General features: G+C 40.5%; 1 protein-coding gene and 1 long non-coding RNA gene across 4 annotated transcripts in view; one reads left to right on the forward strand and one right to left on the reverse strand.

Moving 5' to 3' along the window:
- Positions 1–25,038, reverse strand: part of LOC134014332 (uncharacterized) — a 209,221-nt gene that overhangs the window by 115,985 nt on the left and 68,198 nt on the right. The gene's annotated exons all lie outside the window — the stretch shown is intronic.
- Positions 1–25,038, forward strand: part of LOC134014038 (ras-related protein Rab-40C) — a 91,634-nt gene that overhangs the window by 23,355 nt on the left and 43,241 nt on the right. For all 3 annotated transcript variants that reach the window (XM_062453871.1, XM_062453880.1, XM_062453890.1), the window contains exon 3: positions 22,024–22,084. In XM_062453871.1, coding sequence (XP_062309855.1) covers positions 22,024–22,084 — 61 coding nt within the window. The remainder of the gene's footprint in view (positions 1–22,023; positions 22,085–25,038) is intronic.

The following is a 25,038-nucleotide window of genomic DNA, read 5'->3' on the forward strand; positions in this document are numbered from 1 at the left end:
GTAACGTACACCAAAGTAAAATCGCAGCCTTTGCGATTACAAAATCTTGTTTTGTCACATGCAATGCAATTAATCGTTCATAATTCAGAGTGTGCACGGAGAGAGGGGGCTGTTCACAGACGGGTCTGTTGTAGTGAGAGAGAGAAAACGCGAGCGGGACAAGAAGGGGCTGAGCGAATAATATTTTAGTTAATATTAGCCGACAATCACTGCGCTCTGTCATGTTACAGAAAGCTTTGACAGAAAGATTCTGTCATGTGACAGAATCTTAGCTTTCCAACAATATATGCACAGCAGTTTTGTGCATTGCGTAGTTTAGTACCCAATAATCCTACAGCCCGCCTGCGGACCGTGGCTTTTGTCTCTCCATCTTTCTTTTTCTCCTTCTCTTTCCTGGCTCTGTTTTGTTCCTTCCTCTCCTCCTTCCATTTATTGTTGTCAGCTCCTCGTCTCTTTAACATTAGAAGCGCCAAGCAGGGGTCATTTGGGCCTAGTGAAGAGAAAAAAAAATCGCACCCGATCACATTTCAGGAATTTCTGCTTTCTTGACCGTCCCCATCCTGCATGTTTTAGATGTTTCCCTGTGAAGACGTATTAGATAGTACCCAATTGCTGTGAAAGTACCAAGTCAATTAAGTGAATAGCTACGTACAAGTTCAAGACAAAATCAATGTATTTATTATAGATCTATAAGGTGCAGGTGTCTGTTACACGTTGAGCATCTCAGAACACTGGACAATGAATATAGGAACTCAAGGGAGTTAAATAGTATCACAATATGGGAGGATACGGGACAATTAGCATAGCCTTCGCAAGCTCAGAAAAAGGGCACTGCATGCTAGATAGCTTTTGTTTAGGTCTTAACCCTTGTGCTGCCTTCGGGTCACATGACCCAAAGGTTCATAACGAACCATCGTTGTGTTTACCCAATTTTACCCAATACAAAAACAAATAAAAATCATTTTCTTTTAACCTTCGCAATGTGGAGGGTCTGAGACAGCCCGACGGTTAAAAGAAAATGCTTCACTTTGTTTTTGTATGCGATAAAGTTGTCACAATACGACGGTGGGTAACAATGACTGATGGGTCAGAATGACCCGAAGAGAACACAAGGGTTAAGATAGGGCTCTTAGAAATGGCCTTGACCCTCCTCCTATTTTCCTTGTTCAAAGTAGCATGGCATTATACACTTTGGTAATATTGTGACCTTGAATCATTAGCCGATAAAGTCACCAAACTGATATGTGTGTCAGGTGAATTAGTGGATGCTCAAACTATAGTTTGCAATCAGTAGGTCTATTGAAGGAGCCATTGAAATTTGAAATTGAAATCTCAAACATTCAAGGGACTGATAGTTATTGTTCTTTTTTTATTGACAGGGCACGGTCCAAGCATTTAAAAAATGATGTGTATTAGTTTGGTACTTCTAAGAGCTACTATCTCTGCTTGCTCTCCCGTTTATCCTGCTCTCAAATGTTTGCTCCCTGAACAATAAATTGAACTGTGGCTTGTGAGTTTACATCAACACGAAATGGTGCCAAAACTCTAAGCTACTTTCTAATTAGGCTACTGCTCGTCGCTGGTGGAGCTTATGACTGTCGTGTTCACACTTGTAGTTCGGTTCTCTTGGATCGCTTGGTCCGGATCAATTCATTTTATGATATCCTACATTTAGTCCTGGTTCGCAAACAGAGCAATCGCAGCAAGTTTGTTTTCATCAAACCAAACTGCCAAGTGTGAACACACCCTTAGATTCAGACTATTTTATGTACCTCTGGAATTTACAACTGTTCTGTGAGGCTACATTTCCCCAGTGCAAACGCTAAGGAGGCACTCTGTGAACTATAGGGTCATCAGCGAATTGTTCAATCTGCCCCCCCCCCCAATACTTGGACCGTGACTTGTCAATAAATAAAGAACAATAATGGTTTTGCCAGGATAACTGGATCTATCAGACCCTTGAATGTTTATGATGTCCCTGTATGTAAATATATGCTACTGACAGGCTGACCCACTAACCCAAAACTCCCTTTGCCGGGTCCCTACACTACTTTTCCTACCAGAGGAACCCTAATAATAAGAATACTAACAAAAACAATATGTTTCCTCCAACCGGAGGAACCCTAATAAGAAGAATACTACCAAAAACAATAGGTTTCCTCCTACTGGAGGAACAAATTATTAAATATTTGTTATTTATTCAAATTATTATTTCATTAGAACAAACGTTCTAATGAAATAATTACAGACTAACAACACGAAAATTAAGGACAGATTAGCGAAGGCAAGTTCGTTTTTTGACCTTCCCTTTAGCTCTGTCCAAGAAGCGCCGTCTAGCGACCATTACGTGTCAGTAAGAAAGTACCTGTCTGTAGACTCACGGGGCAATTTGAGTAAAATGAGGGGTATAAGCGCTATAAGTAGGGGAAAATGGCTTGGCACTTTTAGTTTTAAGGGGAGACTACAGGTGAATAGTCCCCCAAAAATCCAGATTTTTATTTGGCTATGTATTTGAATAGAATACCACATAAAATGAAAATAACAAAAGATATTACAAAATCCCTCTGAAAATGGCTAGCTAAATTCTATGGCTTGACCTATTATGAGCCAAGAGTATCTTGGCATGCATGCTGGATGTCATTTTGATAAAATTGCTGTTAAACATTTAGAAGTGTTAGAACGGGTTTTCTCTGGCTTTGTGTTCCCCCCTCACTGCGATGACAGTAAATAGCAATACATGATTTAGCTAGCCATATAATTGAGAGAATAAGCTTTTCAACAAATACTATTTAAGTAGGGTATTTCTTAAATTGCTGAGACAAATTACAATGAAAACCTAACAGATGATGATTTAAGGTTTTGTTTACTTGGCGAAGGTTGTATGAAATCATAAAAATGAACGATTTAGGGTTCCTCCGGTAGGAGGGAACCTATTATTGGTGGTATCATTATTGGGAGTGCTTGCCTTCGGCAAGGGCACAACCTTTGTTCTCTCACATATATATTTATTTATTGTTTATTTTCGCACCCCTAAGGATCCCTCAATATTTGGACTACATAGACAACGTCGGTGTCAAAAGGTTCGTCTTGGTAGCGATTGCGTTGGTTGTTTTTTTATTTTGTTCCGTTGGTTGGTTTAGGTTGAAATTACGTTTTTGTGGCGAAAAGTGAAGCTAACGGTGGCTAATTTGCTAGCCACAGTCACTGACATTACGAACGTCACGAAAACACGCGGGACTACCTGTAGCAGAACATTCGTTTCGCATCTCATTAACTTGGGGGATAGCTAGGCTAACTATAGCCTTACTGCAAGGAAGCTGCAGAAACGCCACAAGCAAAGAGGCCAGGGTGATAACTATTTACTCATTTTACTTTGTGATATGAAACAAAATTGTGAAATGTAACGTACAATATTAGCTGATATTATTAACGAAGGCCAACATCTACTTTCCGAAACGGTAGCGTTAGTCTACTATTTCACTGAAGCATTAGCATCATGACATTAGCCGCCCGGGCAACACATACTACAACGGTCTATGAAATAAACATTCCTCACAAATAAATGTTTGTTTTTGGATTTATTATGACATTACATAACAAGTAAACATGAAACACAATTGTGAAAAGTGTACGCTGATATTAGATCTAATGTACAATGAGGAAGCTAACAAATAACACGAGCAGGTAGTAGCAGTGCTACGAGTATTATGCTAGGTTGCTAGGTAACGGAAGCTAACTAAAGCTCTAGCTTCCGTTTCGAAAAAGAGTGGTGGGAGCGTCGGAAATATTTAGAACTCACGCGTCTATCATCATCATTGTACCTACCTATCATTTTTGAAGCGTGTCATTAAAAGCAGCATCATGTACATTGTAGCCTACATTGCGAGCTAACGGTGTCCGATAGCCTACTTTATGCTATAAAAATAGCGATAGCTATTAAATAACTCTTCATGGGCTTATTGACAAAGTAAATTCTGAAAAGTAACATTTTCCAAATATAGGTTACGTTGCAAGAAATAGGCTATTGAAGTCACTCATTGTTGTAATTGGGTGTGCTCACGCCTTAGGCGAGCACAACCATTGTTCTCTCACATATATATTATTATTATTTTTATTTTTTTCCCACCCCTAACGATCCCTCAATATTTGCGCTACATAGACAACGTCAGTGTCAAAAGGTTTGTGTTGTTTGCGATTGCGTTGCTTGTATTTGTATTTAAGTTCCGTTGCACGGTTTAAGTTGAAATTAAGTTTTTGTGGCGAAAAGTGCCTTTTGTCGCCAAAGGGAATCAGTGCAAGCCCAACGTCACAACGTCAGCACACGTTAGCAACGACGCATAACTACGACGTGCATAGATGTAGTAAGACTGTTGCGCACAGTACTGCATCATACGTTTAAGTAATTCAAGACTTGCATGTACAGTAAGTAATTTCACATTAAATCATGTATTTAAACTCAAGCCTGTGTGGTGTGTCGCTGTCTTCAATGCCACAGCCTAAACTTATGTCAACGTTTTTCATTTCCGGTGCATTCAAACAATCCCCTTAAGTTTGGTTAGCAACAGCAGCTAGGCTAGCTTGCTCGTAGCACAATTTACCGAGGTCAGCTTCTCCACCGTGCAGGACTCTAGTCTAAGATCAAATGGTCGTATTTGGCATTGTTACTGACAATGATCGCTTCCAGCAAACTTCTTTTGAATTAGCAATTTCCCCCTAAATAAATGTCAAGCTTATTTACGTTTTTTGGGGGCATATTTTCAGTTAGCAGATGGTACTGTTTCAATCGCGATTCCATTTAATACTGCCGGTGACAACGTTGTTACTTAGAATAGCTTGTTTCAAAGGTTGTTCTTAATGAATGAATATCACTACTGTACAAGGGAAAAACTTAAGGTGACGTTTAAGTCATATAGGTTAGGTTCATTCTACATTTAGTCATTTAGCAGACGCCCTTATCCAGAGCGACATACAGTAAGTACAGGAACATGCTACACTTCACTTTTTGTATTTTGAATTGTACATGAGCAGCAACAAATGTAGTCTATGCTTTTAAATCTATGCAATCTTCATAAATAATAAGTAGGCATTTTTATATAAAATATACAGAAATATCAGTTGTAAAAATTACAGTTAATAAACGGACCCATCTGCAACCGATGCAAGCAAACACACCCTACAATTTCCCCAGAAATTGTACCCTCTCTAGTTGGGTGTGCTTTGCCTTCGGCAAGGGCACAACCTTTTTTCTCTCACATATTCTTATTCTTTCTTTTCCCACCCCTAAGCCTCAGTCAATATTTGGACTACATAGACAGCGTAGGTGTCAAAAGATTCGTCTTGAGTTGCTTGTATTTTAATTTACGTTCCGTTGCATGGTTTAAGTTTAAATTATGTTTTTGTGGCAAAAAAGTGCCTTATGTCAACGAAGGGTACTCAGTGCTAGCCTACGTCACAACGTCGGCACACGTTAGCAACGATGCATTAGATACGACGTGCATAGACTGTTGCACAGCAAGTATCGTATCGTGCCGTGGTGTACTAGCAGCATTATACATTTAAGCAATTCAAGACTTGCATGTACAGTAAGTAATGTCACATTAAAGAATGTATTTAAACTCAAGCTTGTGTGGTGCGTCGCTGTCTTCAATGCCACAGCCTAAACTTTATGTCAAAAGAAAGTTTTTAATTTCCGTCGCATTCAAACAATCCCCTCAGTGTAGTTTGGCAAGCAACAGCAGCTAGCACTAGGCTACAGTAGCTTGCTCGTAGCACAATTCAGCTTCTCCAGGCGGGGCTCTAGACTGAGACCAAAAAATAGTGCCGGTGACAACGTGGTTAGAATAGCTTGTTTCAAGGGGGGTTCAGCTTGTTTATTAAATGGACCCATCTGCAACCGACACAAGCAAGCACACCCTACAATTTCTGGGGAAATTGTATCCTTTCTAATTATTATTATTTTTTACCCATGGGAGTCAATGGCAGCCCCTAGACCAGTACCGTAAAAAGTTGTGAAATTTGGCATGTTGAAACTGCAGACCATTAGTAACTACCATACCAAACATGGGCCATGTGAGACAGTAGGTGCGGCTACAGGCCACCCCCCAATATGTCCATTTTCAAAGTGATGCCATTTGCAGGCCATAAGTCCCAAAATTCTGAAATTCTTTACATGTGCCTTATTTCTCATGAGGAACAAAAAAGCCTCAAGAACCTATAACAGCTGCCATATTGGATTTTTCTGTACAATAAAGATTAAGGAAACATGTTTTTTCGCTACTCCTCCTACATTTTTGTCCAATCTTCCCCAGAATTGGCACACATCATCGTCAGTGCAACCCTCACTCAATTCTTCAACAGATTTGCTTTTCAAAACCGTTTGTCCAGTACAGCCAATCAAAATCAGCAACAAAGCAACCAAACAGGAAGTTGGGTCAAATCTCAGCAAATCTTTGTGATATCAACACCAAACTTGGTATGTCACGTAGAAGACACTACAACATGTTCCCATGTGCTAAGGCAACTTCATATCTTCAAAAATGATTGAAATAAAGGAAAATCTAATTTATTGCTGAAGGATTCTTTTTCTATGTGTCTATTCCAATATGTAATGATGGTAATTCAATGACACAAATCTGTGTTCTAGAAAGAGTGGTCTGGAGTCGCAGAGGTCCGATAATATCAGCTTTAATGCAGCAGTTGGAAATCAACAAGTACAGAGCTCTGGGGTTGTCTAAGTTTCCCTACCCGCAACAGAGTTTGGGCTGGTTCACGAAGTCCAACTGGCTATCTTTCCCTCCCCAGCATATATTTATACAGTGCAATTGAAACACAAGTATTAAAAAAGGGTTGAGCTTGTTCTCTCGTGCATCAGGGAGTTGTTCTTGCCTACGCGTCCCACCTGCTCGGGTGCCATCTCCACCCAGATTCAAGGTTGTTTCTGAAAATGAAGAGATAGAGACACAAAGAACAGCCTGCTTCCCACACCCAGTGTGAGACCCAATGTTTAAGCCTGAGCACACTTCTAAGTTCATAACTTTAATAAGCACAATGCATAACTTTAATAAGCACAATATATTCTTTAATCCCTCTTTTGATCTCTGAAAACACCAGAGATCAATCAACATAGCCCGGACCAACCACCGCCTCCTTGTCCTGGTCAGCCAGCCCCAGCAACGGCATTTGGAACCCCTTCGTCTGGTTCTCCTCAGCCGAGACAATGATCCTGTTACACAGGGACCTGATACATGGGATACAGCAACAATCATGTTGATATTGATATAGCACACTCTTAAGTAAAATAGCGGAAACCTACTTAGTCCAGTACAATTCTAGTGTGGTCAAGCAGTATCACTCTTGACCTAGTCGTAACCCTCTTTTCTGGACTCTCACATTCGTAGCAATAGCAAACGGTTCACTGGCCCTTCTCCACCAACTCCTGCAACGTACGACTGGATTCTGGAGCAGCACAACACATGCTGCAGTGGTACCACGTACTTCCTTTCCCCAGCACCCTTAGGGCGTGCAAGGTTCTCTCGATGACCTTGAATGGTCCTGTCCATAAATGTACAACAGGCTTCCCCGAACATCTGATGACGTATTGGGGCAGGTGGGTCAGGTGGGGCAGGGTCTTCAAGGGGAAGGGGGGGGGGGGGCAGACCACTCCTAGGTCTGATGGGGCATAGGTGCAGATGGGGCAGGGTCTCCAGGGGAATGGGGCCTTAGAACAGGGGTTAGGTAGACCCGCCGGTCTGACTCGTCCTGAAGCAGAAAAGAGTTACAGTCCCAGCATCACCTTATCTCCCATGATCAAGCAGTAACTGAGTCAAATGAGATGCGAACAGTCGAACACCAATGATTAAACACAGATATTGAAATCAAGAACCCATTTCAGGATTTAAAGTGGATATTTTTAAAGTTCAAATAAATCCCTCCTTTCACACCCTTATAGGGTGTGACAACAAACCCAAATTCAAAAAATATCCCGTTACCGATTACACAATGTTGACATACAATAATGATGAGACTATGCAGCGTTATAGCCAAGTGGTGTGGACACAGTGGGAAAACCCTAATGATGTTATAGGGGAAAACCCACCGTCACTCCAGAGTGGACATTCGACATCCATGTATCCACGGCAGACCTGGACATGCTCACAGGCCCCCTTCACCACATACATACAACTTTAGCCAAGCTTTTAGAATTGTAGTAAAATAAACTAAATTCGAAACAAATAGAAAAACCAGAAATTAGACAGGATATTTTAAAGTTCTCATAAGATCCCTCCTTTCATTGATAACTTTAATCAATACCCAATCTCCTCGTTTGACTCCTCCACTCTTTGGTTTACTGCTTCACCTGGAACAGAATTTAGCAGAAGACATCTCTTTTCTAGTTAGCATTTTTTATAAAATTGGTTAACCATTTGATTCGCCTCTTCATCATGCTATGTGAAAGGTTTAAGTTGTGGTATTACATATGATCTCCAATAAATCAATTCAAATGGTGTTATGCATCTGGTATAGGACTGGGAAAGACTTCAATTCACATAGTAAACATACTGTATCTATAATTACCAGGCAGTATTTTCCCTTCAGTTTTCTTATTGTTGAGCAAACACATGTAACAGCATCTAATAACGAGCCCCCATATTCAACTCCTATTAGTCATGCCTAGAAATGACAATCTGTTTCTTTGTTCCCTTCTTTAGAAAATCAACTGTTAGTTTAATTTCTTTCACTCCAAAAAACCTTTTCTGTCTTTTAAAACAGTTAAGTTTAAGACCAATATTGTTTTAGATTCTCTATTTTACCAAATCACAGCTCTTTTTATCAAAGATATGATAAAAGCAATTTTCCTTATGCCAAACCAGAATCTGTATGCGTCTTAAATGAAATATAGACCAAATAATGTTCTTAATGTAGCTATTAACGAAACATTTTTCCCAAATATATTTTCTATAAAGGTCAGATAGGTAGAACTTCATAACTCGTTTTGCTGCAGTTCAAAACGAGCCAATTAGCTCAAACCATCATAACCACAATTTATCAGACTTGATGAGTGTTCCCAAATTATTTCAGAACTGAATGTTATAATAATCCTCTTCATGCACTAATACCATTTATTAATACAACATTGTCACAGCCTAACTGTTTATCCCAAACAGTATGCCAGGCTTTGATAAAACTCTCAAATAAAACTTAAAACCAAATTACAATTAAACTCCAAATAAAAGTACATTTAGTTATTTTCTCTTTCTCATTTTCAACCAAATTACATCTAATACCTTTATCAAAACTCTTAAAAACCCTAGATTTTACTATTTTGACTTAAAATGTTATCCCATATACCATCAAAGTATATTCATAGTTTCCTCTTCAAAACATCGTGTTTAAACCAATCATCTCTTCACATCCACAAAACGTTCTTGTTTTATTTCATAACCTTCCATGTTCCTCTCTAAACCAATCCTTTATGTAACTTTCCAATTGCTTCCTCATAATTTTTCACATACATTTCCTCAAACCATTCTTTGACCAACACAGCTGGTTTGCTCTAGTATAACTCTTCCAATTGTATTAGAACCAATTTATAAACCAGGGGTTCAATTTCTGCATTTTTACTGAATACCGTCACACATCACAGATTTTCCGCCTATAAATCCAAGTTCTGGTCGGAAAGGCTTAAAAAAAAAAAACCCTCCCTGTTTGGCTAGGAATTATAACAAATGTTGATCACGCATTTGTTAACCACCAAACTTGGGATTCATCTAAACGAACACATCTATCAGCATTAATACTCACATAATTATGCAGAACTATACCCTCTGGGATCACCTTTGTAAGATCTCAAGTAACAGGACTCTTTTAGCCCCCACCTTTCTCCAACTCTCCTCGGGATTTCTGTAACTTCTTGGTCAAAGAAAAAAGCACGAGATTGATAAAAGTGAGTGATTTCACAATTTAAAAACTTGTTAGACTTTGCACCGAAGGCAATTATGGTCCTTGGAGGACACCTAGTGGATCTTTTTATTTTTTATTTTATTTTTTAAAGAACAACAGATCTGTTTAAAATACCGTTCAGCTCAACCCGACTCCACACAAATATTACTTTTTCACATCAATTCAATTCTGTAACCCTCTTGTACCGGAGAGGACAAAGAAAGGACACACCACACTCCTCTCTATTTTTATTAAACTCAATCTGACTCCACACAAATAGACAGTGAAAAAGACAAAGACAACGAGTTTAGGGACTCTAACCCCTGGAAAGGACTCGAACCTCCCCTTGGACAAGGACAACGAGTTTAGGGACTCTAACCCCTGGAAAGGACTCTAACCTCCCCTTGGACAAGGACAACGAGTTTAGGGACTCTAACCCCTGGAAAGGACTCGAACCTCCCCTTGGACAAGGACAAAACACAAAAACGGTTGATTTCCCACCACTGTTGGTTTGACTAGGTACGATGAAACATAGTAATCGTCTAAATTTGGTTCTCAGTTCCGAATAGCAGTACTTTGAATTAACAGGTGTCTGCTTACCTTTTTTTATGTTGAGGCCTCTGACGATTACGTCTGTCTCCTCGCACCGGTGTATGGGTCTCTCCCCCGATCCGTCGGTCGGGCCGGAACCCTCTGGACTCCCTCTTTTCAGCGTCGGGGTCACCAGTTGAAGGATTCTTTTTCTATGTGTCTATTCCAATATGTAATGATGGTAATTCAATGACACAAATCTGTGTTCTAGAAAGAGTGGTCTGGAGTCGCAGAGGTCCGATAATATCAGCTTTAATGCAGCAGTTGGAAATCAACAAGTACAGAGCTCTGGGGTTGTCTAAGTTTCCCTACCCGCAACAGAGTTTGGGCTGGTTCACGAAGTCCAACTGGCTATCTTTCCCTCCCCAGCATATATTTATACAGTGCAATTGAAACACAAGTATTAAAAAAGGGTTGAGCTTGTTCTCTCGTGCATCAGGGAGTTGTTCTTGCCTACACGTCCCACCTGCTCGGGTGCCATCTCCACCCAGATTCAAGGTTGTTTCTGAAAATGAAGAGATAGAGACACAAAGAACAGCCTGCTTCCCACACCCAGTGTGAGACCCAATGTTTAAGCCTGAGCACACTTCTAAGTTCATAACTTTAATAAGCACAATGCATAACTTTAATAAGCACAATATATTCTTTATTGCTACGTTAAAATAATGCTTTACACATTCGCCGGTGCAAAACTGATACTCTGATACAATCACAAGTTCATATGAAGACTCTTGAGAATGTTTAGTACACAAATCTGAGAAAAAGTTGAATGTAAGATGAAAAGTAGATATATTAGCTATTTGCTAGGTCTGTTTCCCCAAATCCTCTCTCCCTCTGCTCCTCCACGCCCGCTCCACATTCACACACACACACAAGGGGCCAGAGCCCCTTGACACACGCGCAAGCTTGGTAAGATGCACACACCCAAGCTTTTCTGAAAAAGGATGGGCTGACCATGCCCCCACTCAGACTCCTTGGTTTCTAGCATAGACCCTTGTGGACCTTGGTGTAATTGCATTTCCGATTTTGAATGCAATGGTAAAAAGTTCTAAAAAGCCTAAAACTCTAATAGTATAGGCCATGAGTAACTACCATACCACAAATGGCCCACCATTGCCCATATGTGGTGCTACAGGCCACGCCCCAATTGTCCATTTTCAAAGTGATGGTTTTTCCACCCCATCAGTCTAAAATGTCTAAAACTTGCTATACATGCTTATTTATCAGGGCAAACCATACAGTGGTGACCCATACAGTCGGCATGTACGGTGAACATTTTGAAAAACGTACTAATATCTTCTCATGAACCATTACTCCAATTGACTAAAAATTCGGTATGTATGTGTAGGCCACATATGCAGTTATGCTAGTTTGGAACCACAAGAGCTATGGAAATACATGTCTGTGTCAAGTCAATTTTGAAATGGTTTGCAATGTTGATGAGGAACCCGCCATTGCTGCCTGCAACTATATTTAGGGTTCCTCCGGTAGGAGGAAACCTATTGTTTTTGTTAGTATTATTATTATTAGGGTTCCTCCAGTAGGAGGAAACCTATTGTTTTTGGTAGTATTCTTCTTATTAGGGTTCCTCCGGTTGGAGGAAACATATTGTTTTTGTTAGTATTCTTATTATTAGGGTTCCTCTGGTAGGAGAGAACCTATTGTTTTTGTTAGTATTCCTATCATTATTATTTTTCCTTTTCTCCGCTAAATGGCTCAATAGCTCAAAAAGTCCTCGACCCGATTTTTTCCAATTTGGCCCAATGATACAACAGGTCACTCACTACTCCCAGACGGCTAGTGGCCCATTTACGCCCATAGGTGGCGCTATAAGCCACGCCAAAAGTCTACGTGATTTCCCCAGCGCCCCCTTTCTCCAAAATGGCTGAAAATTGGTATACTTGCCTTATTTCTCATGGGGAACAAAAAAGCCTCAAGGACCCATAAGGTCCGCCATGATAGATTTTGCTGTACTGTCCCAATTTGGTACAACCTTCAAAACCCTTCTCCTCATGAACCATAGATCCAATCGACTTGAAATTTGTTACAGATTTGTGGAATACATGTCTTTCTATAGGGTGAAATTGAATAAGGAATGCAATACAAAATGGCTGAAAGAAGTGTATTTATGTAAATGTCCAAATTGCCACAATATCTTTGTGTTAATAAATCAAATATAATTTTGACTGATGGTTTTTCAAACCTTTGTGCCTTCAAGGTGACATCATTCTGAAGTACCATACGCAATTTCACCTTGATATGTCAATATATGATTGAATTCAATTGAATGGCTCCACAGCGTGCGCACACTCATCCTGCCCCTTGACACACGAGCGAGCATGGCTATACACACACACATGCTTTCTGATAATTGTGTGCTGACCAAGCCCCCACCCTCGGTTTTTAGCTCCTGTTTCATTTTGCTTCCAATCGCAGCTCGCCATTACGAATATAAATTATTTTTCGGCGGCCTTTGTTGTTTTCAACTGGAGACGCCTGATAGCCGTGTTGGAGGCAACCACGTTCGGTAAGTCCTATTTACACATTTTAAGATAGAATCAATGATTGGGTTTGTGAAAGTACACTACTCTTGAATTATGGTGAAGGTTTGAGCACTTTTAGACCTTTAGATTGTGAGCTCTAGCTTTTTTCCTCTGTGTTTTTAATTAGTGAATCATTTTGCATCTCAGCGAATTATTCATCAAAAAGGTCGAGGAGGGCAGCCTTTAAGAGAAAAAGCAATTCCCCACAGACTTGTCGGCTCAGAATTTTGATTTGGGGCGTGAAAGTCTTTGTAATAAGTCTATGCGCCAGGGAGACCGCATAGGCTTAGGCGGCAGCCATGTTTTGGTCGCGTCATGTTCATAAGTTCACCATTTTGCAGTTAGGTCTACACGAAAAAGGTTGAGGAGGGCAGCCTTTAGGAGATGTGGGAATTGTGCTTTTAGCCAGATGCTCCGATTATTTTTGTGATTTGTGGACTTGCAATTGGAGTGATACTGCGTCCCAGGGGTACATTGTTTTGACATTAGCCTCAGAGTCAGACTCGGCTCGCCTACTTGCAGTGTGTAAACAATTTTGTAATTCACTCAATTCTATTTCAAAAACGTCAGGGAGGACTGCTTTTTGTAGACAAGGGCCTGCTAAAGATAGCCAGTATATCTGATTTTTCAAGGCGAGCCTGTTTCATTCGTCATATGCCCTGAGAAAGCGACCTACGTTAGCCAGGCTAGTTTTGCCAATTTCAGTAAGTCAGGCTATTTAAAGGTCTCCGACAGTCAGCATCACTGTTTACAGGCAAAGGTCGAGCTGGTCTTTTGTCAGATGTGTATATATTGACCAGTTTAGAGCTAAATACTCTTGCCAGAGCCTGGAATCGAACCCGTGTTTTGAGTGACTTTGCATGGGTCTCCATCAGGTCAACACATTTGGATTCAAGTTCAAGTAATGCCACTGCATTTCACAGTCAAAACTGTAGTTTATGTCAAGTGTAGATGGAAAAAGCCCTGCCTGCCAGCCCTCCAGAGACAGACAGTCATCCCACAGACACAGTAGCTCTGCAGACTGCTTTTTTGAGGACATTGATGAAAAAGGAAAAAACAGATTTTTTTACTTTGATTAAAGTCTAAATGTTTAATCCTTTCCATGTCCCAGTATGCCAAGCTGCTGACTTTTAGTGTCTTAAGTGATTAAACCAGTTCAAGTGATAGACTTTTGACCTGAATCCAATGATTATTCATCTGAATAAAAACCACTCAAGAGAAGTACTGCTTCTTTATTAATAGTATTTATGTATATATAATTGCGCAGCTCCCCCTGTCAATGATCTAGCATCTCCTCAGCACCTGTATTAAAAATTCTCTGGCGCCGTCCCTGCCCAGGGTTGATTGTAACTGGTGTTGGAAAACACATGTAGTAGGGCAGAATAGAGGGACTGGGCAAAGGGTGCTGGTGTGGAAAGTCCCCAAAAACAGAATGGGCAGAAAATATTAGATGACATTGTATCGAGGCCCAATTGGAGAAGAAGCCATAGGATATTTACAATTCTAGTAGGCCATTAGATCTGTTTTAAAAGTTCAGGGGTGTAATTGGTTGGATATGAAGCCCCCACCCTCCACTCCAGAGACAGTTGGTGACAGAGAGGTGCAGACATTAACCTTTTCATGTTCCTGTTAAATTTGCCTGAAAACGCCTAAACAGCATACCCAAAGTAAATTGGAAGCTGTTCTTGAACCATTTGGAGTACATGCATGTAAATGATCTCTTTTGAAAGCTGACACTCTGAAGTTATGTCCCCTGTTGTCAGGACCCCTGTCAGTCCTTCTAGTGTTGAGTAATAGAAGCTTGAACACAAGGAAAGTGAAAATTTCTATTTCCGCCTAGATTTTGTTTTGAAAACAGAGGCCTGAAGAGGCCTAGAGGTGGTAGGTATTATCTGGAAGACTAAATTGGACCACAGGTTGAAGCCTTACCCAATTCAAATCAAAAGTCAAACATAATACCACAATATATTCATATTTGACACATGTTTTTATAAGAGTACATCCAGGAATTTTCTAAAAGGGTCTTTTGGAGACTCCAAAATGACCCTTTGTAACCAAGGTCAAGGTCAAATAAAAAGGTATTATTTTTCATAATTGTTATCTCTGGCCCATCTCTGGTACTTAGAAATATCATATATAATAGCTAAATCCCTAATTAGTAATACTGAAACACAAAAACTGAAGCATGAACACATTGGAGTGCTTTATCTGATTCCAAGGATTGGCGCACAAAGAACACTGATTCTGTCAACCATATTGCGCAATCGACTGTTATTTTGAAGGCTCCACAGACGCATACAAATGAGGTATTGGCATTTTCAGCTAGCTGTCAGCTACAAGGCTAACGAGCTAATTTCAGAGCCAGTCGAAGCCAGTTCGAGAAATTTGTTTAGAACGAGTGTGGGGGGGGGGGGCGGGGGGGGGCAGGACGCACAGACCTAGTTGGCTTTAGAGGGCTGTCAACGGGGCATGGAAGCTCCTATTGGGTCGAACAAGGTGTCAATCAAAAGGGGAGGGTTCAACGGACATTTTGAGACCTTCATTTTGTAAATACTCCGTTGATAAATCGGAGAAAATAACACTTTTATGTGAACAAGTTGTTTCTTCCGTCGGCTAACTTGCATAATGAAACAAAGGATAATGGCTATTCATGAACGTAAAACATTGTATTTGGACGAATTACTTTACATGGTTAGATACTTTGAACCCTTGGGACTTACGCAGATCAAGTTTTGATGGCATGATTTGCACACCTGGACCTATTTGAACAACTTAGGGTGAGTACAACTTTTTTCTTTGGCATTGTTGAAGGAATGTTCACCGGAAAAAGACGTTGACTTTGCTTGCTATTGCGACTTGATCTTGAATTGGTTTATTTCAATGGAAGCACAAGAATCGTAGCTTTCCAACGATGTATAACATGTGTAGCGTCTAAAAAATATATTTTTTAGAATTTAGTGCGTCGTAACTGAGGAAGGGGGAGGCAGCATTTTTGTCTCGCGGGCGAAACAGGAGCGTAAACAGGTTAAACATAGTCATGAGTTAAGAGTAGAGTAAAAAATACAGATCCCCCCCTTTCTGAATAAAGTTCGACTGATCTGATTTGTTGATTTCTGTTGCTATGAAAACCAGTTTAGCAAAGCTAACTAACATTGTTTTTAGCTAGCTTGCATTACCATTCAATAGCTAACAAAACATTAGTACAAATAGCTTGCTAATTGAGCAGAACTTGTTAATGCAGGAGACTCAGAGACCTTAGCACGTCAGTAGCATCTCGTCATATCACGCAGTCGGCGCACAGCTAGATAATCAGCTGTCAGCGCTCTTGAGTACCCAGCATGCAGTGCGGCATGTCAAAAAAACGCAAAGACTTGTGGAAAACAGTTCGGTTACAACGGCCATGCGAGGGATTTCAGTTGTTGTGTTCGTTCAGTTAGATGTTTGTAATGTTATTGTTTGTTAGTTAATATAATCTTGTTGGTCACCCTGAGTGTGCATGTCGTGTAGTTTAATGGGAACAAAGAGTCGGCCACTTTTTATCAGAGGCTACACTCGCAAGGAGCTGGATGTGGGCTGTACCCTAGCCAATTGCCTATGAGGCTATTCTTGTGATCTACTCAAGGAGAAAGTGAATATACGTGGTTTTTAAGCGATCTTTGAGAAAGTTTGAAAACAATGTTGCGGTTGATATGTATTGATTGTGGGAGGTAATTTTTGGACTACGTCTAAACCTCATGCGGCTGCTGCAGCATTTCTGCTTTGGCATGACCTGCGCTGGGAGAGAGGAAAACAGCATGAATGGGGATAGTGTGCGGGCAGATGTGTCTTTATATAGGGTGAAATGGAATGAGAAATGCAATACAAAAAGGCTGAAAGGGGTGTATTTATGTAAGTGTCCACATTGCCTCAATATGTTTGTGTCAATAAATCAAATATAATTTTTACTGATGGTTTTTCAAACCTTATTGGCTTCAAGGTGACATCATTCTGATGTACCATGCGCAATTTTATGCAATTTTACCTTGAAATGTCAACCGTTTCTTAACCTTTGTCCCAAAGCTGACCAAAGCTCATACTCTGCCCTTTCTACTCATACAATCTCAACAGTTGGTGTGTAGCAGAGAGGATAGAGAGACTGACTTGTGACCTTATGCTCATTAGTTCAAATCCCCATTCAGCCTATTGTTGTTGGCCAAACATGAAGTAGTTTTGCTCTCTGGTTGTCCAATTCTCCATCTTCAACAGTGTACATGTTTATAATATTTTGCCATTTTGCGGAGGAACCCGCATCGCTGCTTGCTCCTATATTTAGGGTTCCTCCGGTAGGAGGATAAATTATTTTTCGGCGGCCATTGTTGTCAACTGGAATTGCCTGATAGCGTGTTGGAGGAAGCCACATTTGGTAAGTCCTATTTTTACACATTTTAAGCTAGAATCAATGATTGGGTTCGTGAAAGTACACTACTCTTGAATTATAGTGAAGGTTTGGGCACTTTGAGACCTTTAGATCGTGAGTTTGAAGTGAGGGAAAACCGAACTCGAAAAGTAGATAGCCTTTTCCCTCTGTGTTTATAATTAGTGAATCATTTAGCATCTCGGCGAATTCTTCATCAAAAAGGTAGAGGAGGGAAGCTTTTAGGAGAACAAGCGGTTCCCCACAGACCTGCAGGCTCAGAATTGTGATTTGGGTCGTGAAAGTCTTTGTAATTGGAGTGAGTTCGGATGCCAGGGAGACTGCATAGGCTTAGGCGGCAGCCATGCTTTGGTCGCGTCATGTTCATAAATTCACCATTTTACAGTTCGGTCTACACCAAAAAAGACGAGCAGGGCAGCCTTCAAGAGATGTGGGAATTGTGCTTTTAGCCAGATGTTTTTTTTGTGATTTGTGCAAAACGTGCAAGTGGAGTGAGACTGCATCCCACTGCGTCCCATTGTTTGAAAACAATGTTGCGGTTGATATGTATTGATTGTGGGAGGTAATTTTTGGACTACATCTAAACCTCATGCGGCTGCTGCAGCATTTCTGCTTTGGCATGACCTGCGCTGGGAGAGAGGGAAACAGCATGAATGGGGATAGTGTGCGGGCAGATGTGTCTTTATATAGGGTGAAATGGAATGAGAAATGCAATACAAAAAGGCTGAAAGGGGTGTATTTATGTAAGTGTCCACATTGCCTCAATATGTTTGTGTCAATAAATCAAATATAATTTTGACTGATGGTTTTTCAAACCTTATTGGCTTCAAGGTGACATCATTCTGATGTACCATGCGCAAATTTATGCAATTTTACCTTGAAATGTAAACCGTTTCTTAACCTTTGTCCCAAAGCTGACCAAAGCTCATACTCTGCCCTTTCTACTCATACAATCTCAACAGTTGGTGTGTAGCAGAGAGGATAGAGAGACTGACTTGTGACCTTATGCTCATTAGTTCAAATCCCCATTCAGCCTATTGTTGTTGGCCAAACATGAAGTAGTTTTGCTCTCTTGTTGTCCAATTCTCCATCTTCAACAGTGTACATGTTTATAATATTTTGCCATTTTGCGGAGGAACCCGCATCGCTGCTTGCTCCTATATTTGGGGTTCCTCCGGTAGGAGGATAAATTATTTTTCGGCGGCCATTGTTGTCAACTGGAATTGCCTGATAGCGTGTTGGAGGAAGCCACGTTTGGTAAGTCCTATTTTTACACATTTTAAGCTAGAATCAATGATTGGGTTCGTGAAAGTACACTACTCTTGAATTATGGTGAAGGTTTGGGCACTTTGAGACCTTTAGATCGTGAGTTTGAAGTGAGGGAAAACCGAACTCGAAAAGTAGATAGCCTTTTCCCTCTGTGTTTATAATTAGTGAATCATTTAGCATCTCGGCGAATTCTTCATCAAAAAGGTAGAGGAGGGCAGCTTTTAGGAGAACAAGCGATTCCCCACAGACCTGCAGGCTCAGAATTGTGATTTGGGTCGTGAAAGTCTTTGTAATTGGAGTGAGTTCGGATGCCAGGGAGACTGCATAGGCTTAGGCGGCAGCCATGCTTTGGTCGCGTCATGTTCATAAATTCACCATTTTACAGTTCGGTCTACACCAAAAAAGACGAGCAGGGCAGCCTTCAAGAGATGTGGGAATTGTGCTTTTAGCCAGATGTTTTTTTTGTGATTTGTGCAAAACGTGCAAGTTGAGTGAGACTGCGTCCCGGGGATACTGTACATTGTTTTGACGTTAGCCTCAGAGTCAGACTCAGCTCGCCCACTGGCAGTGTGTAAACAATTTTGTATTTCACTCAATTCTACTCCAAAAACGTCAGGGAGGACTGTTTTTTGTAGACAAGAGCCTGCTAAAGAGCCTGTTTCATTCGTCATGTGCCCTGAGAAAACGACCTACGTTAGCTAAGCTAGTTTTGCTAATTTCACTAGGTCAAGCTATTTAAAGGTCTCTTACAGTCAGAATCACTGTTTACAGGCAAAGGTCGAACTGGTCTTTGGTCAGATGTGTATATTGACCAGTTTAGAGCTAAATACTCTTGCTAGAGCCTGGAATCGAACCAGTGTTTTGAGTGACTTTGCATGGGTCTCCAACACATTTGGATTCAAGTTCAAGTAGTGCCACTGCATTTCACAGTCATAACTGAAGACTGTATCAAGTGTAGATGGAAAAAGCTTCATTTCACTACTGACATGGACCCTTTCTTCACGTTTACAGGTCATGCAGAGGGCTGCTCAACAGAGTGCAACAGAGCTTGCTGAGAGCAACAACAGAGGACGCTCAGTGTAACAGAGGATGCGACAGAGGATGCTGAGAGCAACACAGACCCCTTGCTGGACTACCCCTCTCTACCTGGACAGCTTCTCTTCAGCCCTGCCCCCAAGACAGCTTCATCCAGCTGGCCTGCCCTGCCTGCCTGCCCCTGCCTTGATATCTCAAAAGATCACTGAATTACAGCTGTTTAAACTTCATCCACATCTTATAATGCTTACCACAGGACAAATAGCTTACTTTTCTATACAGTAACTGACCATAATGGTTCTCAACACTGAGAATAGCTCAGTAGGCTAAGACAGTGCACTGCAAGGAGCAAGGTCACAGGTTTTAAATCCAGCCACAGTCTTTTGGCCTGTCATAATTTTGATTATCTGTTTAGTTAAACAGGATGACATCATTCTGAAATACCATGTGCAATTTCACCTTGAAATGTCAACCGTTTCTTAACCTTTGTCCCAAAGCTGACCAAAGCTAATACTCAAATCACACAGTCGGAGCACAGCTAGATAATCAGCGTCAGTGCCCCTTGGGTACCCAGCATGCAGTGCGGTATGTCAAATAGGCAAAGACTTGTGGAAAATAGTGCGGTTACAACAGCCTTGCGAGGGATTTCAGTTGTTGTGTTTGTTCAATTAGATGTTTGTAATGTTATTGTTTATCAGTTAATATAATCTTGTTGGTCACCCTGATTGTGCATGTTGTGTATTTTAATGGGACCAGAGAGTTGGCTGCTGTACTGCCATAGCCTATTCTCGCAAGGAGCTGAACATGAGCTCTGCCCTAGCCCAGTTGCCCACATGACTATTGTTAATTGTGCATTGACTGAAAGAGATCAACTCAAGAAGAGTTACAATATATGTGGTTAATCAGCCATCTTGGGGATAGTTTGAAAAGAGTACTGTGGTTAAAATGTGTCAATTGTGGGAGGCATGTTTTTGAACTACCTCTAAACCTCATGCGGCCGCCGCAGCATTTCTGCCTTGGCATGACCTGCGCTGGGAGATACGGAAACGGCATGGATGGAAGTTGTGTGTGGGCAGATGTGTCTTTATATAGGGTGAAATGGAATAAGAAATGCAATACAAAATGGCTGAAAGGGGTGTATTTATGTAAATGTACACATTGCCTCAATATGTTTGTGTCAATAAATCAAATATCCTTTTGACTGATGGTTTTTCAAACCTTATTGGCTTCGAGATGACATCATTCGGAAGTAGTACCATGTGCATTTTCATGCAATTTGACATTGAAATGTCAACCGTTTCTTAACCTTTGTCCCAAAGCTGACCAAAGGTAATATTTTGCCATTTCTATTCATAGAATCTCAACAGTTGGTGTGTAGCAGAGAGGATAGAGAGACTGACTTGTAACCTTACGCTGATGAGTTCAAATCCCCATTCAGCCTATTGTTGTTGGCCAAACATGAAGTAGTTTTGCTCTCTTGTTGTCCAAGTCTTGATCTTCTACAGTGTACATGTTTATAATATTTTGCCATTTTGCGGAGGAACCCGCATCGCTGCTTGCTCCTATATTTAGGGTTCCTCCGGACACCCAAGCTTGGCTTCTAACTCACTGAAACACTTAAATAAACTTAAACTAAAATATATAGATATTATGCTACATCTGAGCTCAGCACCTCTGTGGAATTTTGTAATGCTGTGTGTTTAACATGTGACAACTTAAGGATGCCCATGGCAGTACCAGGTTGTAGGCCTGTATCCAAAGGTCGGTCCACCTTTATTGGTGAAGAATCGTATATCACGTATAGTGTGTTGAAAGACTTAAACCTAACACCTGTGTGAAAACTACGGAACAACTACTAACTGTTAAGAGGCCATGTGTATACGTGTCATGACAAGCCCTAGCCACAAATCAGATTAAATAGATATGTCAGTACACTGTGGTGAAACATAGATTGGTGTGCCTGAAGCCAAACTCTTGATGATCAAGAAACTGCCTCTGTCACAATAAGAACAGTCAACAGAGCTGGGACACACCACACTCACATACACGAGAAGCCTGTTTATAGACGTGTGGTTGAGGAAGTCTGAGTTGAAGACAAAGAATAGGTTGCAATTTTCTGTGGGGAATAGATGGCAGCATGCAGTAAGTTTTTTTTCCAGGAGTGTTCCTTTGAACCAAATCAGGCTCCTTGAACTCAGTGTTTCCCCTTCCTCATTATTTCTCACCATCTAGGAATTGACTACAAGACCACCACCATTCTACTAGATGGGAGGAGAGTGAAGCTGGAGCTGTGGTGAGTATGGCGTCGGCACAATACCCTATTTCTTCTCCCTAGTTTTCTTCTTTTTGTCTTTTGCCAACTCCTCATCTCCATTCATTTTCACCCACCTGCTCTTTTCTTCCTTCATTCCCAGTCACCTAATCCAACTTTTCCCAGAGTCAGAAGAGGGAAATTGCACATATTTAAAAGACGTCATGCCTAATAGAGGGCCTCCATCACTTTTAGCTAATTTCCCAATGCACCTGGTATCTGACTGCCGCGTTGACCAATCAGCAGTATTTTAATTAAATGTATTGAAAATATGCATTTAATTACTTTTTTGTATTTTGTGGGACAAAAAATAGCCTAATCAAATGTGATTTGTAACAAAGTACTTTGAGATTGTATTTTGTGTATTTAAAATAATTAATCAAATATTAAAATTGTATTTTAAAATAAGACAAGAACTGTCATCACCAGGCCTAATAGGATTACTAAATATAGCCAATAACCGTTTTTGGCTAGATTCAAGTAAATTACATGAAACATCCTGTTGGGTTCAGCGTGCTTGTAAACTTTTTGTTTTCCTCATGACTGACCAGTATAAAAACTGGGACACCAAGCAGCTACTTTGGTGCCACATGCCTAAAATAGCGTTACAGATCATTAGGATTACTCCGTTAGGAGGAAACCTATTGGTTTTGTTGGTGTTCTTAGTATGCTTATCTCCCTTAACACAAGATATTATTTTTTTTTTGACTGTGCGAGTACTACTTGCACATGTGCAACCTGCAAATTTGACTTTTAATTTATTTTTCTCCTCATGTTGACTAGGAGGGAGCGAGTCTGCCAGAGTTGGCCAACGTGTGTGAGGGGGGAGGGTCCGTGAGTGATTATTCAACTGCATGGGTAACGTTGTCTACACTCAGGTGTCTTGCAAAGGGAGTAATTGACGGCTAATTTTAACCTAAATCTAAAATCTGCATAAAAGTTAAGAATCTAAAGATGAATTTTAATTGGTTTTGTACAGTGTTGTGCATTTTCATACCTCTCATGAACTAGTTCAAAGTTCAGTTCATACAAGTAAATATGAATCGTTCACGTTCATAATTCACCATTTAAATTCTGAACTAGTTCATAGTTTAGTTCATTTAATAGTTTTAAGGTTTGTGTTTACTGTGTGTAAAAATCCCGCCAAAAATAATAAGGTGCATCAGATCAGATGTTGTCGCTGAGTCGGCGTCTCTGCTTTCACTTGCCAAGAGCTGTTGTCTTGGAATATGTTGCTTGTTTGGTCTACGTGTGTGCGATGAATCATGGGTAACGTAGTGCGAAGTGGAGTTGGTTTAGGTTAGGCTACATAGCGAAAATGTTACGGGCACTGAGCAACGACATGGTGCAAGCATTCGATTTAGACAAAGTCTCTCCTCAGGAGAATGAAAACATTCCGTAACGTTTTAGCTAGACCTCAAATAATATGAACGTGTTCACCGTTCAAATTAATTATTTGTCAATAAGTTGCGTTCAGTTCATCGTTCTCATAAAAATGAACGTGTTCAATGAACGCGTTCAAAATAACGCGTTCAGCAGATGTTGCAAGAGCTTCAAGGGTCTGATAGATCCAGTTATCCTGGAAAGTCATTTTCTTCCTTTATTGATTTATTTATTCTCATAGCCAAAAGTTTCCTGTACAGTGAAAATTTGGGAAAACCTACAAAAATCTATCTGCAAATGGCAGTCTTCCCCTCTTCCCTTCCGCGCTCATGCTCCAACATCTCACTGACACATCCAGGCCCTTGACATATGCGCAAGCTTGGGGCCACGCACATACAGTACCAGTCAAAAGTTTGGACACATTTTCCCAAGCCCACACCATGCGCTCCTTGGCTTGAAGCAAAGGCCCCGAAGGATCTAGGTGGTATTGCATTTCCAATTTGGTATCCCAATGGTATTTTTTTTTTATATATATGCGTTTATTTGAAAAGGGACAGTGTACATTGATAAACATTTAAATGCACCGGAATTAGCTAGGTTAGCTAGTTTTCATCCGTTGTCCCTTGGCAGGGCATGACAGAGAGATACGGAAATAAAAGAAAGAAATAATAATGAAAAATTATATAATTAAAATAAATAATAGTAAACAACAACAAAAAGAAGAAAAAAAAGATAAGCAACAGTTTGACAAAACAGTGCAGTTAAGATAACAAATTGTAAAGACATGCAAGGTAAACAACAGTGTGACAAAACACTTTCACATTTTGGCACATTCTTCTCATGAACCGTAGCTCAAATTGACTTCAAACTCTGTACAGATGTGTAGGATACATGTTTTCCTATTTGTTATTTAGCAAGGAAACATGTTGTGTACATGTCTCTACCATGTCAATTTTAAAATGGTTTGCAAACATTGGGAGGAATTTGTAACAAGATACTTACAAACTTTATGTATTTGTGCCCATCTCTGTTAACACAGGTGACACCCAGGTGACACAGGTAATACACAGGGAATGTACAAAACAACTAGAGAGGGTACAATTTCTGGGGAAATTGTGAGGTGTGCTTGCATCGGTTGCAGATGGGTCAGTTTTTTTAACTTAAAAAAGAGTCTACAGACAGGGACGTTGTTACTGACACGTAATGGTCACCAGATGGCGCTTCACTGAGCACTGAGCTAAAGGCAAGGTCGAAAAATCAATTTGCCTTCGCTTTTCTGTCCTTAATTTTCGTGTTGTTAGTCTGTGATTATTTCATTAGAACGTTTGTTGTCTAGCTCTTCAATCCTTTAGCAAAATTAAATTTATTATAAAGGATGTTACACAAGTTGCGGGTTAGACTGCAGTTGGTCTGTAAAAGCGTAGCCCGACAATATCAACATATTGTTGGCTGACAATGATCACTTTGTTGTCTCCAGTAAAAAGTAGTGTAGGGACCCAGCAAAGGGAGTTTTGCGTTAGCGGATCAGTAGCATATATTTACACACAGTGACA

Source organism: Osmerus eperlanus, chromosome 2 (assembly GCF_963692335.1).
Source record: "Osmerus eperlanus chromosome 2, fOsmEpe2.1, whole genome shotgun sequence".
NCBI lineage: Eukaryota > Metazoa > Chordata > Actinopteri > Osmeriformes > Osmeridae > Osmerus > Osmerus eperlanus.